An 18957-nucleotide genomic window follows, 5' to 3' on the forward strand; every position below is an offset into this window, starting at 1 on the left:
TGGCTATATTTAAGATTTCTGATACCTGATCACATTTGAACTTCTTAAATCATATTTCTGTTGTTTGAAAGGGAGACTTTGTAGTCACAAATTTTCAAGGTATGCTATATGTAGTATTTCAATTATGTTAACTAGATAATTTATAAACCAACTTCAAGAATGTGGGAATCCATTTAGTGAAATTCAAGAGATGTGAATTTTTCTTGGAGGTTGTTCTTAGATTAACCTCTCTTACTGTTTTTTTTTGCTTTGGTTGCTTACTGGGAGCACTATCAAAAGAATGGAATCAACAGCAAAAAAAAGTTTTCTTTGCTGGATGATTGTTGTAGATTTAAATGTTTGTTAAAATATGAAATTTGTACTTATTTCCAATTCATGGCAGTTTTATCTGGACTTTTAAAAACTTTTCTGTTAGAGCCTCCTTTTGCAACTTCCAGAACATAAAAGTCCATATCGTGATAAAAATCCTTGATTTTGTGTTTCAGAGTACGGGTGAACACAAATGGTATTGATGTATACTATATTTGTGAAGGTTTATTTTGAAATAGAATCCACAGTCATAAGGACTACCTATATAAAGTTATTTATGTTTTGAAGCTATTTATGTTATAAAATGAATTTTCTTTTCCTTCCCAGATTTACGCTTGTTGCCTTTTTAGCTAATTAAAATCTAACAGCTCTGTATGTTGAGCACTGTGTTGGCCTCACAGATAGTAGGAGCGAACTTTCAGATCAGTGGGAGAGTCACTCACTCATTCAGCATGTTAAATTTCAGTAGTATAAAGTAAACCTTGTATAATAAGTAACTGAAATTTTTTAGTGAATTTTTTTTAAACCATAATTCTCAAGGTACAATTTCAGTGAAAGATGACCACATAAGATTGTGAATATAGAAACAAATGCTGCTTGATTTCAGTGAATGGGAATGGGGAAATTTCTTAATATTTAAAGATTCTTTAACTTCACCATGGGCTAATAATTTATTAAAATAATGTTTCGGAAAAAAATAGGAAAATGAAAATATATAAGCAGTTCCCTTACTGTATTTTAGTGTTTTCATTTGTATGTATTTGTAGGTTGAATATGTGTAAGATTTTGCTGTTTAGTCATAATTTTATTGTGTGTGTAGACTTTATATCTCTTTGCTTTCTCAATTAACAAAGGTAGGAATTTGTGGAATGATGTTAAAATAAAAATTGAAATGTGGATCATAGAAGTGTAGAACTTGAAATATAGACTGCAGAATAGATTATATAGTCTTAGAAAAAAATAATCAGGGTTTTACTGTTACTTAGTTGGTGCACTTGATTGTAAAATGCTGTCTAGTTTGGCCCTAATTTTATATGGCTTTGTATTTGGAAACTCTGAACATTAATTGAGGGACCAGAGAGAGAAAATTTTTTGCTAGCTTCCTGAAGAATTTATTAAGAAGAACATTAGTTGTAATCCCTAATGAAAGAGTTTTGTAACATTCTCAGTTATACTCTGGTAAGAAGAAGTATTGCTCGTTTACAAAAACTGCATTCTAGATTGTTAAATTTTAGATAAAGTATTTTTAATTTTTTGCCCAATTAAATTTGTTAAACATAGCTGACAGACTTTATTTATTGCTTCTGAAAACTGAATATTCCAGTGTTTAGCTGGATCTGGAATTCTGTGTTAATGGTCATTGTTTCTATGGAGATTTTATTCCATTATCCTTTGGCTTCTATTGTTGACTAATATGTAAGTCTAATTTTATTCCATTATGGGTAATTTTTTCTATATTGCTTTTAAGACCTACTTTGTATCTTTTGAGTTATACAGTTTTACTATTACATTTAGATTTGTTTCTTCTTATTTATTCTGTCTAGATTTTGTTGCCCTTCCGGAATTAGGAGATTTATATCTTTCAACAGTTTTTGAAAATTCTTAGTCATTATCAAATATTGCCTTTCTTCGTTCTTTTCTCTCTTTAGTCCCATTTGATTTGTTGATCTTTGTTGACTTATTCTTTCATGTCTAAATAGTTTTTCTTTCATATTTTCCCTAACGTATTATTTTGTGTAGCATTGTCAGTTTTTTATTAGCTCTATCTTTCTGTCTGATAATTCTTTAACTGTGTATGAATTAGCAGTCCATTTAGTTTTTAATGTCTGTGTCTGTGCACATATGTGTGTGGATGCTTACACACAAATGACTGTTTCTTCAATTCTTACCTCTCTGGCCTTTAATATGAGTATTTTATTCTTTTTCTATGTGTGTGATTTCATTTATGCTTCTAATAGCTGAAAAAAATGTTTTTTATAGTCTTTCATATTACTCTATTTGGATTTCTTGGTGATATGATCTCTGTATCTTTGATTTTTTTCATTTTTTATTGTAGACTCACCTTCAGCAGGAGTGTATCTGTAGATACTGTGCTGTACAGTCCTGACTGGATAGAAGGAATTTTTTTCCAGAGGCTTTCATGGCCTTGGAGCCATTTTTGTGTAATATTTTTGGTAGAAAGGGTGGGAGTGTTCTGGACTGGCAGAGACTGTAGATGTAAATTTAAGAATCCATGGTTATAAAATCTTAATGAAAACTTTTTGTCTAGCTGTTGGCTGGTAGGAGAAGCAGGCAAGCTTTCTCTTTTCCTTGTGTCAGTATGGGGATTTCTTTTCCCTTAGTTTACCCTTTGCTGACTTGAACCTTTTAAAAAAAAATTCCGGTTTTATGTACCTGTCTCATTTCCACTTCCCCAACTTGCAATGTAGTTTTTCCTGTCTTAGTCTTAAATGAGCGTTAATGCTTTCAGTTCCTATTTGATCGTCACTGTTTTTCAGGATTTCCCTTTGTTTCCAGAAAACTCAATCTATTTTAAAGCAGAACAATTTTTGTTAGGTTTAATTGGAGAGTTTTTGCTCATTGCTGGAAATGGTTTCCTCAAATTAGTTTTGATAAGTCATGATTTAATTTATAATTTAAAAATACAGTAAACTTAATTTAAGTTTAAATTATATTATAAGAGTGTTATGTATGAATGGTGGGAAAATGTAAACATTCAGAAGAATATAAGGTGAAAAGTTACCATGGAAAGTACCTAGAAGTCACCATAGGGTTCATGGTTTCTGATGTGTTTTTTCAGGAGATTTTTAAGCATATGTGAGCATGACCCTTGCATAAAAGGAAATTTTCCTTCTGTACCATTCTGCAGCTTGCTTTTTATGTATGTTTGGTGTATTTATAATATGTTTTTCTTTTTTTTCCATTAAAAAAAATTGAAGTATAGTCAGTTTACAGTGCTCTGTCAGTTTCTGGTGTACAGCATGTTTCAGTCATACATATACATACATAGATTCATTTTCATATTCTTTTTCATTATAGATTACTATAAGATACTGAATATAATTCCCTGTACTATACAGTAGAAACTTGTTTATTATATATATAGTAGTTAGTATCTGCAAATTTTGAATTCCCAATTTATCCCTCTCCACCTCTTTTCCACCCTGGTAACTATAAGCTTGTTTTCTATGTCTTTGAGTCTTTTTCTGTTTTGTAGGTAAGTTCATTTGTGTCTTTTTTTTAGATTCCACATATATGTGATAGTATATGGTATTTTTCTTTTTCTCTCTGGCTTACTTCACTTAGAATGACGATCTCCAAGTCCATCCATGTTGCTGCAAATGGCATTATTTTATTCTTTTTTTATTGCTGAGTAGTATTCCAAAGTGTGTGTGTATGTATGTACTTCTTTATCTAGTCATCTGTCAGTGGACATTTAGGCTGTTTCCATGTCCTGGCTATTGTATATAGTGCTACTGTAAACATTGGGGTGCATGTATCTTTTCAAATTAGAGTTCCCTCCAGATAGCTGCCCAGGAGTAGGATTGCTGGGATCATAGGGAAAGTCTATTTTTAGTCTTTTGACGAATCTCCATACTGTTTTCCATCCTCCATAATGGCTGCACCAAACTGCATTTCCACTAGCAGTGTAGGAGGGTTCCCTTTTTTCCACACCCTCTCCAGCATTTATCGGTTGTGGACTTTTTAGTGATGGTCATTCTGACTAGTGTGAGGTGATACCTCATTGTAGTTTTGACGTGCATTTCTCTGCTAATTAATGATATTGAACCTTTTTTCATGTGCCTTTTGGCCATTAGTTTATTTACAGTATTATTTGAATGGCTTCCCATATTACATGTGAAGCTGTACTGCAAGCTTATTTAGTCATTTCCTTAATGCTGGACATACGGTTCTTTCTAGTTTTACAGTTACATTACTAGCAGTGATTATATCTATAGGATAAACTACTGGAAAAAGGAATTTTTTTCTGTTGAACAGTATGCACTATTTTTGTACTCTAAGATTTTTCCAAATTCTAAAGAAAGTACTAGTTATAATCAAGTTAACACTATATGAGAGTACACTCATTTTCGTATTTCCTGGCCCATGCCTACCTTTTTAAAAGATAGTTTTATTGAGGTATAATTGATGTACAATGAAATGCACATGTTTAAAGTGCACAATATGATAAATTTTGACATGTGTACACTGGTGAAACCATCACCACAATCAAGATATTGAACATATGCATCACCTCCAAAATTTTCTCTTGTCCCTTACTCCTTCATTCCTACATCTTCCTACCCTGCCAACCTAAGTGGAAAGAGGTGACATATTGTTTTAATTTATATTTTTTACTATGACTCAGGTTGCATTTAAAAAATATATTTATTGGATATCTTTTTTCCTCTGGGAACCTTCTAAACATGTCTCATTTTTTCTCTCAGGTTCATCCTTTTTTTTTCCCCCACATTTTAAGTGATATTTGTAATTTAAGGCTACCAGACATTTGTCATTTTTGGTTTAGTCACTTATTTTTTACCCCATAAAATATTTATAACAATTTCTACTGAGATTTTCCAGTCTTTTCCTTTGTGGCTCTGGATTTTACATGAGACATAGAAAAAAAGGCACTTTATTTTATTTTATTTTATTTTATTTTAATTTAATTTAGTGGAGATACTGGGGATTGAACCCAGGACCTCATGCATGCTAAGTGCTCTACCACTGAGCTATATACCCCCCAAAGGCCTTTTATAAAATAAGATTATTTTAAAGTGCAAAGAAATACATTTGTCTTCCAGTTTTTTCTTGGTTTAATTTTTTTAACCTCTAAAACTTTGATCCATGGCCATCATTCAAAAGTCCACAAACAATAAATGCTAGAGAAGGTGTGAAGAAAAGGGAACCCTCCTACACTGTTGGTGGGAATGTAGTTTGGTGCAGCCATTATGGAGGATGAAAAACAATATGGAGATTCCTCGAAAGACTACCCTGTGATCCAGCAATCCCACTCCTGGGCACCTATCTGGAGGGAACTCTAATTCAAAAGGATACATGCATCCTAATGTTTATAGTAGCACTGTTTACAATAGCCAAGACATGGAAACAACCTAAATGTCCGTTGACAGATGACTGGATAAAGAAGCTGTGGTATATTTAAACAATGGAATACTACTCAGCCATAAAAAAATAAGTTAATGCCAACATGGATGGACCTGGAGAATGTCATTCTAAGTGAAGCCAGAAAGAAAAAGAAAAGTACCATATAATATCACTTATATGTGGAATAAAAAAAAAAAAAGACGAACTTATCTACAAAACAGAAACAGACTCACAGACATAGAAAACAGACTTATGGTTACTGGAGGAGGGCAGGGGAAGGGAATGGGAAGGGATAAATTGGGAGTTCGAGATTTGCAGATACAAGCTAATATATATAAAACAGATAAACAACAAGTTTCTACTGTATAGCACAGGGAACTATATTCAGTATCTTGTAACCTATAATAAAAAAATATGAAAACAAATATATGTATGCTCATATATGACTGAAGCATTATGCTGTATACCAGAAATTAACACAACATATTGTAAACTGACTATACTTTAATAAAAATATATATACAGAGAAAAGCCCTCAAAACCAAAGAAACTTTGATCCATATGTAATTATGATAGATATTTCCCCCCAAAATGACTGTCATTTGTGCCAGTACTATTTATTAAATAATCCATATATTTTACTTACTGATTTGCAGTGACCCTTTGATTATATATTAAAATTTTCATATGTATTTGGGCCTTTTTCTTTTGTATCTATTTGGCAATTCTTAGGGAAGTTTTAAAAATTCTTGTTTCATAAGTTAAACTTTTCCAGTATTTCCCTTAGACTTTTTTCAGATAGTATTTGACATTTTTGTCTCATCATATACGTTTTATCTTTAGTTTGTGAAATGGTGTTAAGTATTATGTCTTTTTTGGGACTAGGCAAGAATAAATGTAGCATTTTATCATTTTAGTGCTTATGTTGTTGAGTGACCTAAGGTGATGCATTTATGAGTTATTTTATCGGCTTGTTATGTTTAACACCCTAGCCAAACTTTTCCTAAGGGATGACAGATTTTGAAGTAATTTTTCTGTTTGTTGATAAATTTAACTGGTACCAGACATCAGTTGTTAGGACTGCCTTGTGTTAGTGGGATTGGACATAGTTGGTGAGGTTAGGGTAGTTATAGGGCCACAAGAAGTTACAGGATAAGATTTTTGCATCAAAACTAGGAGAATATTCTAATGTCTTTTATAAAAGGGGCTTATGGGAGACTCTTAAACCTCTTGAACATAGGCTCACTGACCATTCAGCTGGGTCTGGTTTTTGGGTGGCTAGTTGAATTAGATGGCCATTTCCAACCCAGAGATCTTATGAAAAAAGTAAAGGTAGGCCAAGACTATAGATTTTAGGGGGAGAGAGTCTCCTGTATATGGTACAGCTGTTTTAAAAGTACATTATTAGTGTTAATTTCATGTTCTAATGTTAATTTTTGAACAATTTTGATGATTTATGCTAGTCTTTGGAAAGATTTTGTATATTGATTTGATATGCTAAATATTTAAATGTGCACTAAGCTTTTGATATTAAAGCTTTAAATTTGTCTAGTTAAGTTATCATAAGTTGGCTTTCTTTACAGAATAAACTTTTAACTAGGTTATCTCATGTGGAGATATTTTAAAATAAGCAATATCTTTTCCTGAGAAAATGGACTAGTTGGGGCTTGATGGGTAGGCAAAAGCCTGAAAGATACTGATTAACTTTCAGCAGCTACCAGCTATGCAGATCCTTTTCAGTTTCTTGGAGGAGCTGTTCAAATGGATGTATCTATTCTTGTATTAAAGGGAGGAAAGTAACTTTGGTTAAAAGAATAAAACAGAAGTTTCACGTGTTGTGACACGATACCTAATGGAGAAATTTAATTTCATTACTCATCTCTGGCCTTAGTTGGATTTGTTTCAGATTGGGGTGGCCATACTCCAGAAAGGGTATTGCTGAAATAACTTAAGGGGTGTGTTAATAAGGTGTGAGTCATAGAAATAACTATGTGTTGCAGTTTAAAAGGAGAAATTGCACTACAGCTTTGATTTCAGTGTAGTCTGTAAAGTTAATTTTAGAAAAGCTGTTTGTAAATGAAGTTCTCAAGTCAGGCAACTCATTGTTTGATTTTCTAGATTATCTTGTCTTTGGTTCCTTTGAATCTTTTTTCCTTCTTATTTTAAAATACAATTTTATAAATATTGTGAGCTCTGGAGTCATTATGCTTTTAGTTTAACGACTAGCTACAGAATGGAGATTTAGATGAGTTTTTATATTTTGGCCATTTCAGGAAATGATTAATACTTTATTTTTCTCATTGATGTCTTTTTCTTACTGATTTGTAGAATTCAGTTTTTAAAAATTCTTGCAGATTTAATACATTTGTAAACTTTTAAACATACACAGCTGTATATAATAAAGTGAACCTACTTATTTTCTTGTGTTTTTTCAAATATTTTATACTTTTTCCCATGTTTAAAACTTTAACCTGTCTGGATGTCTTTATATGATCTGAATGATCTAGCCTTTCGTCTGCTGATTTGAAATGATTTACAATAAACTAAACTTAAAAAAGTCAATTGGATCTATTTTAGATTTTGAGTTCCAGTATTCTGTGTTCTTTTATCTATCAAACTGCGGTATATTGTTGCCTTCTTATACTTGTTAGACTGTCACCTTCCTCACAGAATTCTATGAATGTGTATGTAGAGAATAAATGCTCTAGGGTTTTAGGAGAAGGAGAACTAGCTTATAGGCATGGTACTTGAGTTGGAGGAATAAACCACATTGAGGCTCAGGTTATGTTTTTATGCTCTGTTTTATAAATACTGTATACTTAGTTCCTCATCTAGATCATAAATTCAAGTCAGCAAATCTATTTGTGCAACATTGCTAAACATCCTGTATTCTCCATTCATAGTTTTAAATTTAAGTGGATAATCAAAATAAACAGTTTATATAAAGAATAAAAATTAACAATATAATAATTGTAATATGTTTTATAGGACTGCTAGGATCATCTTTTCTGAACTAATTAGTTTCCCATTTCATTAAGCGAAGAGTGGTATTAGGAAGAGGATGTTCACAGACTTCTACACTTTGTCTACCTCCTTGCCTGTGCTTATATACTCATTCTTCCCTGTGTTTCTGTAGATGTCTGTTCCTCCATCTAAGGCCAGTCTCTCTACTTTTACACCAAATTCTATTTCCTCTTGTCATTTGAAAACACTACCCCTCACCCCTCAATCTCCTGCATTGTCAGTCTTTCCTTTTCTCCATTTCCCTTTCATCTTTGTCAGCATAGTAACATGCTATATTTCTGTCTTTAAAAACTGAAGTCCAACCTCATGTTCCCCTCCAGCTACCACTGTATTTCTCTCATTTCTTCACAGGAAATCGCCTCCAAAGACTTGTCCACACCTGCTGGAGTTTTCACTTTAGGATTCATTTCAGTCAGGTTTTGATCACCACCACCACTGTACTAGTTTTTGGTCAAAGTCACTAAAAATGTCTCTGTTGCTAAAATCCAATAGTCAGTTCCTAGTTTGCATTGTACTTTAATCAACACTATTTGACAGAGGTGATTAATCTCTCCTTAATATATTTTATTCATTTAGCAACCAGGGCAAATGCTCCTAATTTTCTTTCTACCTCTTCTTCTCAATCTCCTTTGCAAATTCTTGTTCATCTTCCTGGCACTGAATTGTCCTAGGGCTCAGTCTTGAAACCTGGGTTCTGTTTATACCCATTCCCTTGATGATTTTATCCAGGCTATGGCTTTAAGTATAATTCATGTGCTGAGTACTCCTAAATTTGTATCTCCAGCTTGTACAGATAAATGTCTTCACCTATCTAAGCACTCTTTTTGTTTAGCTGCATACTGGACATCTCCACCTGTCTAAAATCTAACTCCTGGTCTTCAGCCCCAACCATGTCTTTCCTACATTTCTTGCATCTCAGTAAAGAGCAACTTTTTTGTATTTGGTTTACTCTAAAAGCTTTGGAATTATCTTTGCTTGTTCACTCACACCCACATTCCAGTCCTCAGCAAATTATCTTATCTCGACCCTCATAACATACTCACAGTTTGACTACTTCTTACTACTTTTGCTAATAGCTTGCCCATATCATTTCTTGCCTAGGTTATTTCAGTTGTCTCTTAAGTTTTCCCTGCTTTCACCTTTTCCCTTTATCTTTTCGACTCAAAACCCATCAGTGCTTTCTCATTTTACCCAGAGTATGGGCCGCAGTCCTTCCAATTGTCTGTAAGGAACTACATGGTTTGCTCACTGCCCCCTGCCCCCTTCAAGTGATCTTTTTAACCTCATCTTCTGCTACTTTTCATTCTTGTTTATTATACTTGAACCATATTGTTTTTATTGTTCTTTCTCACATGTCATTTGTGTTCCTGTCTCTTACACTGTATATTAATTGATGGGCTGTCTTTTAGTAGAATGTCAGCCCTATAAGGTAAAGGATTGTGGCCTTTTTTTGCTGTTTATTCAGAACACCCTAGAAAACAGTGCTGACATATAATTAGTGTTAAATAACTATACAAATTGAATTAATAGACTGTTGTGGAAGATAGGTATGATTTGTGGTGGATTTTGAAGGATAAGTGATGATTTGATACAAAGGACAAGGCAAAGTTTTTTAGATTTGATGGTAGGGAGGATGTGAAATTGGACTTTTCAGAAAGTCACTCCTTTTGGTTTCCTGATTTGGAACCTGCAGTTGCTTCTTACAGCTGGTTTTGTCCACTCAGTTGACTGTTGATCTTCTCTAGCTGGTTGTACTTTATGATTCTTCAAAATCATGTATAAACTCCCGGACACGAGCCCATTCCTATATTCTTGAATTTGACATGTGGTTTCATCATTTATGGATTCTTCCAAGCTAGAAATATAGGACTTGTCTTAGACTCCTCCCTCACTTTCACCATGTGCTGTGGTTGCCTTGTCCTGTTAATTGTTTTACCAAAGTATCTGTATCTGCATTGACTTGATTCACTCTCATCAGATCTATTTGGCCTATTGAAATAGTCATTTAAATTGGTCTCCTTGCACCTATGTTAACCTACCCATTGGATTTTAAAATTCGATTATATTTTCCATTTGTAGAAGTCCTAATTGATTCCTGTCTACCCAGTTACTTTTGACGGTTCTGTTCTTTGCGTATTTTCCCAGTTTCCTCTTATTCTTTATGTGTATATAATGTAATCATTATCGATTAATTCCAGTATCTTAAATCTGTAGGGGTCTGATTCCTTAGTTTATTTCTGTTGTCTCTTGTTCATGGTGGCTAATCTCATTCCTATCATTTTGGGTTGTGGGCTCTTATATGGATGACAATCTTTGGCATTCCTGAGGCTCCTTGAGGGAGCATTCCACCAAAGAAGTGTGCATTCACTTCTGGCACATGCACTATGGGCATCACCAACTTGGGACCACTTAAATTTTTTTATTTGGCATTTTCAGGATCATGCAAGTAATTTGGACCTTAGAGCTATGTAAGAAGAGACCCCTGGAACCAAGGCAGAATTATGACCAAAAATCGAGGCTCTTAACTTTATTTTTGTGCTTCATTGTGTTGCTATTCATCAGTCTTCATATTTATTTTTGTTCAGGATATATCTGGAATATGACAGGAATACTTTATTTGAAGGTTAGTGACAACACAATGTCTAATCTTAAATTTTAGCAAGAAGAGTTCAGAAAATACTGTAGATAAGTTCTGTTTGTGAAATGGAAATCTGATTAAATGATGTATGTCTGCCAGTAGACTTTTTGTCACTGTAGAGTACTTCCATAAATAAATATTTTTCCTTAAAAAGATTAACTTGTACATTAAAAAGACAACATAAGATTTTATTATGGATTTAAAGGAAGAGAAACATGGTATGAGTAGTGGCATGTTTGGAATACAAACTATTTAGAATTAGTATGATCAGGTCACAGGTAGATTTTTTAACTTATGAACACTGTTTTTACAAAGAACTTATAATAAGAACTTTTGGCTTAAGCTTCATAGCTACTTGTTTTTAACTATGTTGTACGTTGAATAAAGCTCTTACTGTAGGCTCCTCTGGGTGCTTATATATCTTTTAGAGGTATATTCATTTAGTTGTTTCAGACATTATAGATGTATACAGGAACTTTTATGAAATTAAGTGTTCTTGGGTTGAAAACTACCTTTCCCTCAGTTGATTGCTCTTTACAAATGTGCCTGCTTGTATGTTATTTGGTATAATCAGTGGAAAAAGATTGTTCAGATTTTAGTCTTGAAATTTTCTTAAAATTTTCCCTAGTAGTTCTTTTTAGTCACTCCAGTTGACATCCATTTATCAGTTGAAGAACAGAATTTATGAAATTAGTTTCATTAGTGTCATTTGTTTTAAATTCTCTTTTAGTTTAAAGAAAGTGATGGCAAAGGCAAGAGTAACTGAAATGCCACGGTAGTAAGAAAACAGATTTCGAAATTTTTATATTTACTTAAAATTCAGTAGTATACTGATCAAACTTGCTTCCTTTTTCCCTTCTGGGCATATGTAAATAACAATTCTTTTTTTTAAATTTGTGTTTAAACTTTTAAAAGTGTAATATTGTGCATTCAGGGTAGTTACGTAAATTTCTGTTTTAATGCAGAAGAAATTAACATTGAACAAATGACCTGTACATAATCTCACTCTAAAAAAATGTAATGATTCTCATTTTTATGTAGTCTCAGACTATGTATGTATGTAATTGTGCTCAACATAAATAATTTTCAACTTTTTTATTATGTAATGTATTTTGCTGCAGTACACTGTCTTAATTATTTTAAACAGTTTGATGTTTAAATGTGTGATATTTCTGTAGGTATCCCTCACTTAATTTCACTGCTTTATCATTATAAACAGTAGACCCATCATTATATATATATTTTTTATCCTTTTTGATTAAGTAATTCTGTTGAACTTATAGTCATTGCTCCTTGATTTTTTTTATGTCATTTAAAATTTTAGGTTTTGTATTATTTGTTACATTAATATAAACAGATTATCAAGCCTTCTGAGAAGTTTACAAAATTTAACTCAGTGTGCAACTCAGTTTTTGTATGAACAAACTTAAGTTATGGGAATGCAAGTAAATAGAATTTTAAAACTATTTGATTAACATTTATAATACATACTCAGATGGAACAGAATATGTATATCCATTCTGTTAACTTTTTCTCGGAGTGGTGGTGGGGGATTAGAGCAAGTCAGGGCTAAAAGCTCTCATCTCTTATTTTAACCTGTGATCCATACATACCCTTCAGAGTGTCCAGAAATCTTTTGACATTATATGTATACCTTAGTGAGTATGTATACTTTTTTGTTTGTTTTAAGGAAGGACTGATACCTTTTATAAGTTTTTTTGACTGATTTATGTCCAAATAAAAGATAAAGCCAGTGATTTGGGTTTGATTTCTTAGGACCCCATGGATATCTCTCTCCTGGTTCACCTAACAGAAATCTGTACCACTGTTAGCTGGTGTTTTTTGTTTTTTGGGGTATATTTCCTTTTATTCATTATTCTATTCACAGATTTTATTTTGTACATTTTTGTGATTACACTGAATATATAGTTTTTTTAAAAAATTGAAGTATATTTGATTAACAATGTTGTGTTTCAGGTGTACACCCTTAGCTATTCTATTAAAATTGAAATCTATTAAGGTTTAAGAAATGATTAGGTTAAAAGGTCATTAATATTACAAAGGGAACGTGATAATATGGGAGAAATTAATGTTGGTGTATTTTGTTGTCATCTCAGATTTTATTAACTCAGCATATATACATTAAATTGCTTCTGTGGACTTAGAGAAAATTTTGATGACCTGATTCCTTTCACCTTCAGCTAAATTAACGGTTTCAACCTCTTCTTCCCCTTTCTTTTATTTTTCTGTTGTCTCCCCCTTCCCAACTTAAAAAGTGTCTTCTTGTCTTTGCTCTTCTCCCTGTATTCCCCTGGATTTCATTGCTCATTTCCTTTTGCCTCCTTTCCCCTCTCCTTACATTACTCTTATGCCCACGGGAATAATGTGAAACTCTGATATATATTGATATCGTAGTATGTATTAATTTTGCCATTTTTAAAAATAAGCAAGAAATTGAGCATTTTAAGAATTTCTCTTAAACTAACAAAATTTAAAATAACGCAAGTGAGACTGCATCCATGATTCTGGCACAAGCCTTTCTTTCGTTTTCATATTCATCTTAAGCTATATTATACATGAAATATTTTGATCATACAAGTAAAATTATGATTTTGACCATTCAGGATTTAATTGAATTTAACAAAGTCTTAGCATTTACAGTTTTAATTAGCAATGTTTTATTGAATTGATATTTTAACCCATTCTGATGTTGTATATTTTATGTCTCTTTCAGGTTTTCATATTATATGTAATATTGCTATGAATATCTTTATATATGCTTTTCCTTGTAAATTTCTTAGGGTAAAGAATCGGGAATAGTGGATTAAAGGCCTGCAGACATTTTCTTGACTCTAAGTTTGTCTTGGTGCTCTGGTTGGGCTCCTCCTAGATGCAGAAAGAGAGCTCAAATGAAGAGGAATTGAATTAATTATGTGAAGGGAATCTCATGAAAATCCAAAGATGGGAATTGTGATTCTTCTAGGCTTATACGAGACCTGGAAAGGGGAACTAGAAAATCATCAGACCATTTGAGGAGTTTCAGAGTTCTTGTAGTCTCCTGGCCTGTCTTCTTCCTGAATGTTTGTTTCTTGCTCTGCTTAATCATAGATTTTGCTCTCCTAATACCTAGGCTGCACATGGCTGCAACTTACTCTTCATCAAAGCCTTTCTGACTTTGACTTGACCTTTTTTTCAGAATCTGTGGCTGCTGCTAAATGCCTTAGCCTCTTTTCTTACCCCAGAGCAAAAATCAATGGAGTTCTAACTCATTGTTTTGTCCTTTATCCTCCCCCAACCCTCTGCAAAGTTGAAGGACTTAGTAGCCTGTGGATGGTAATGTCAAAACAAACAAAAAGCCAAAAATAAAAGTCTTTTAAAAAGCATTTCTGCTTGACCAGTAACACTTAGGCACAGTAAAAATATGTCTAATTAATTAAAAATCTTGGATAATTCATGAATTGTCAGGGAAGAACAATTATGTGTGGAGATCCTTTTAGTATTTTGTTAGCACATGATGCCTTTTCCCCTTCATCTGGTTAAGACTGTCTCTTAGTAAGTCCAGGATTATGTTAATATCGTTAAAATTTTTGCTTACTGATTAAAAATTGCTAAGATAAGGTGATTGCCAGCTTTGTTTTTGCAATATAACTTGTTTTGTAGTATGGAATAAAAAAAATCGAGAAAAGCATCTAATTTGTACCTTATTTTAGTGCCAAATGACATGTCTTAACATTTTGATTTTTATTTTGTTGTGAGTCCATAATACCTTGTTTTATCCCACTGTATTATTAGGCTGTTAGTTACTGAAATAAAGGTGCTCACAGTTTATGAATGAGCTTGGATCTAAATGAAGGAATGAACTACCTCTATTTTCTTTGCTGTTAAGAGTGTGATACTTTTAATGAATATCCAGTTTGCTGGTAGTAGTTAATGCCTCTTTATGTCCTTATACAGTGATATTCATGAAGATTGTATGATAAGAGGGAAAAAAGCTAAATACTAATAGTGTCAAAAGTAAATGTTTGGGGGAAAAAGTAATGCGATGGCTAGGTTTTTTTCCTTCTGTTAGGATCACGTGATTTAAAAAGAGAGGAATGTGTTATCCTCCTTCTAGTTACCATGGTTTTTAAATTGCATATTTGAATTGTAGTTGGCACAGTAATCAAGTATGTGATTTAAAAAACTAACTTGCTTTGATTTGTAAATCAGGTTAAATCTGAAATACCAATAGAAAGAGCAGAGATTTTGTGTGTTTAATTTTTATAAGACTGATTGACTTTTTTTTTCCTTTTTTCACATTTAGGTTTTATAGAATCACATTAACAAAAGCACCATGGAGTTTTATGAGTCAACATATTTTATTGTCCTTATTCCTTCAGTAGTCATAACAGTAATTTTCCTCTTCTTCTGGCTTTTCATGAAAGAAACATTATATGATGAAGTTCTTGCAAAACAGAAAAGAGAACAAAAGCTTATTCCTACCAAAACAGATAAAAAGAAGGCAGAAAAGAAAAAGAATAAAAAGAAAGAAATCCAGAATGGGAACCTCCATGAATCAGATTCTGAGAGTGTACCCCGGGACTTCAAATTATCTGATGCCTTGTCTGTAGAAGATGAGCAAGTTGTACCTGTTCCACTGAATGTGGCTGAAACTTCAAGTAGTGTTAGAGAAAGAAAGAAGAAGGAAAAGAAGCACAAGCCTGTACTAGAAGAGCAGGTCACCAAAGAAAGTGATGTATCAAAGATTCCATGCAAAAAAGTAGAACCTGTCCCAGTTACTAAACAGCCCACCCCTCCCTCTGAAGCAGCTGCCTCAAAGAAGAAACCAGGGCAGAAAAAGTCTAAAAATGGAAGCGGTATTGTAATCTATTTAACTTTATTACATGATTATATTTTAATAACTTTAGAGTGTGAAGTTCAGGTATCTTTTTTAAGTGTACACGCAAATGTTAAGTACTGAATCTGAAATCGAGATCATTATCCTTTTCACTGTGCTTTCATTAATTGCTGTTAGAAATAATTAGTATTGATCATAAAACAGCATTTAAAACTAAATTTCATGTGACAAATATGGAAAAGACCTTTAATAGTAACATATAACATCTAACTGTTATGCTAAAACCGCTAAGGACCTGTAAATATCAGTACTTAGAAACTTACATGTATTTCAACCAATACTTTCTAATCAGTGTGATAGGAATTAAAGATGAAAAAAAATCAGATATTTTCACCCTTGATTGATTCATTTTGCAAACATTATACATCTGTTTCATGCTAGATGTTATATTAAGTACTAGGACTGTATGAAGACTGCATTTCTAAGGTAGTCGCATGCTAACTGCAGACACAAACAGAATTAGGTTATTATACTGTAAAAGGTTTAGTATAATGATTTAGGTATGTCTAAACCAGTGTAAGAGTTCTAAGGTGGGACACTTAGAGCATGTAATGCCTAAAATTATCTTAAAGGTTGAATAAATACTAGCTAGCTTTCCTTGGTGGCTGGAGTATTCCAAGGAGAGGAGTTAACAGGTACAATGGAATGGACATGAGAAATGGTGTGATGATGGGTGAAACTGCAAACAATTTGCTGTGTATGAAAGGGCTTGTGTTTACTATTAAATTGTTTTTGTATCTTAATTTGTGGGTTATTAAATTAGTTATTTTGGATTTTAAATATTTGCTTGCCAGCTATGATCAAGACTTGATACTATGGAAATGAGAGTAAGCACCCCACATTTTAGTTGGGGAGGAGGACATATATGTTAAGAGATGTACAAAGTACAGAAGTAGTACAGAAGCCAAAACAGCTACTACTTATGGGGACCAGGGATGAAAAGCTTTACAGAGGAGGCAGTGCCTGAGTTGGGTCTTCCAGAATGAATCACTTCATTGAGCAAATAGTGGGTCTCATTCCCTATTGGCCGAAGATGATGCATGAAGACATAAAGGTACAAGAGTACAGCGTATCGTTGAACCATGAAATGGGAGGTAGGGAGTGGTAGCTGAAAAGCTGAGCACAAAACGGCTAGCTGAACAGAACACAAAATGGTAGCCGAAAACAAAGCTGAAATCAGGATTTTTGTATACAGTGCTAAGGAGCTGGAATGTTACAGTTTAGCCATTGTGGAAGATTATGTCAAGCAGGTTATTTTATATGGTCAGATTTATATTTTAGAGAAATATCTTTGGCAGAACTTGGGAGGACAAGTTTCATGTGTTTGATGTAGGCAGACTTGTTAAGAGATTATTGTTTTCCAAAATTAAGTTGAAGGACTGAGCTATGGTAGTGACAGAAGAAACAGTAGATTAGAGAGATCTACAAAGCAAAAATGACATGACTAAACTTACTGGATAGGGTATGGCAGAGAAAGGAGAAAGTAGGATCAAAGATGATTTCCAAGTTGTAAGTTAGATCAGGGTTGGCAAACCATAACCTGTGAGCCAGATCTGGTCTGCTTCTTATTTTTTATGGCCCATGAGCCAAGATTGGTTGTTAAATTTCAGAGAGTTTGGGAAAAAAATCGAAAGGAGAGTAATATTTTGTTAAATGTGGAAATCATATGAAATTCAAACCTCCATGTCTGTAAGTTAGTTATTTTGAATGCAACCACACTCATGTTTTTACTATGTCTGTGCCTGGCTTTCACGCTGCAACAGCAGGTGGATAGTTGTGACAGAGTCTAAATGGCCTGCAAAACCTGAAGTATTTACTGTTGAGTCCTTTACAGAAAGAGCTAGCCAACCTCTGATTGGTTGATGTTGGTAGCACTGAGATGGGGAATAATGGAAAGAGAATGGATGTGTACGGAGAGGAGAATGCTTTCAGTTTGTGTTTCTGGTGCCTATGGGGGCCACTTATATATGGGGCCGTTCAGGATGCAGTAGGAAATTTAAGTGCAGAGGCGTAAGGCTGGAATACAGATTTAGAAGCCTTAAACATGAAGGTAATGGTTGAAGTTGTGGGTGTGAATAAGATCATTTCAAGGAAAGTATTTAAAATGAAGACACAACCCTGAAGAATATCAGCATATGAGGTATTCAGTAAGAGCAGCTTACAAAGGAGACTTCAAAGGAATATTCTGAGAAATTATGGGAGCTGATAGGAGAGAATTTAAATATTATTTATTTTATTGTGGTAAAATAAATATAACATAAAAATAACCATTTTAACCATTTTTAAGTGTATAGTTCTGTGGCATTAAGTACAGTCACATTCTTGTGCAGTCATCATCACCAGCCATCTCAGGAACTTTATCAATCTTTCCCAACTGAAATTCTGTACCCATTAAGCACTAATTCCCCATTCTTCCCTCCCTCTCATTCCTGTCAACTACCTTTTAATTTCATATCATACTTTATATGATTTTATACAAGTGAAATCATACAATACTTGTTTTTTTGTGGCTGGCTTATTTCACTCAGCATAATGGAGAGGAGAGAATTTTTGAGGAGGAAGAGACCAGTAGTATGAAATGCTAAATAGAAATCAAATAATGATTAAAGGATATAATTGATAAGAGTATGGCATTTGGGACACTAGGGACCTGAGTAAAATCTTTCATGGATATAATAGAGGAGATAAAAATCAGGTTGCAATTAGTTGAGAAATGATTTGTAGGAAAGGAAGTACAGACTATTCTTTTTGTCAGTATTAGAAGGAAATGGGTGTGGGAGGAGAGGGATTACAGTGGTGGGAGAGATTTTATTTTTTGAGATAAGAGATTTGGCCATGCCTTTAAACTGAGTAGGGAGGGGTAGGAGTGACAGAGAAATGGGATATTAAAGATGGAGCAAGTACTAGAAGTCTTGATGAAGTTAAAAAGCGGGTGTGGTAGAGTAAGAAAGCTAGAATGATAAGTGAAAGAATTGTCTATCAG

General features: G+C 33.4%; 1 protein-coding gene across 6 annotated transcripts in view; it reads left to right on the forward strand.

The window, feature by feature from the left end:
* Positions 1–18957, forward strand: part of KTN1 (kinectin 1) — a 99788-nt gene that overhangs the window by 17403 nt on the left and 63428 nt on the right. For all 6 annotated transcript variants that reach the window (XM_031453767.2, XM_064485974.1, XM_064485971.1 and 3 more), the window contains exon 2: positions 15381–15933. In XM_031453767.2, the coding sequence (XP_031309627.1) occupies positions 15411–15933 (523 nt within the window). In that variant the 5' untranslated portion in view covers positions 15381–15410. The remainder of the gene's footprint in view (positions 1–15380; positions 15934–18957) is intronic.

This window comes from Camelus dromedarius, chromosome 5 (assembly GCF_036321535.1).
Source record: "Camelus dromedarius isolate mCamDro1 chromosome 5, mCamDro1.pat, whole genome shotgun sequence".
Taxonomy (NCBI): Eukaryota; Metazoa; Chordata; class Mammalia; order Artiodactyla; family Camelidae; genus Camelus; species Camelus dromedarius.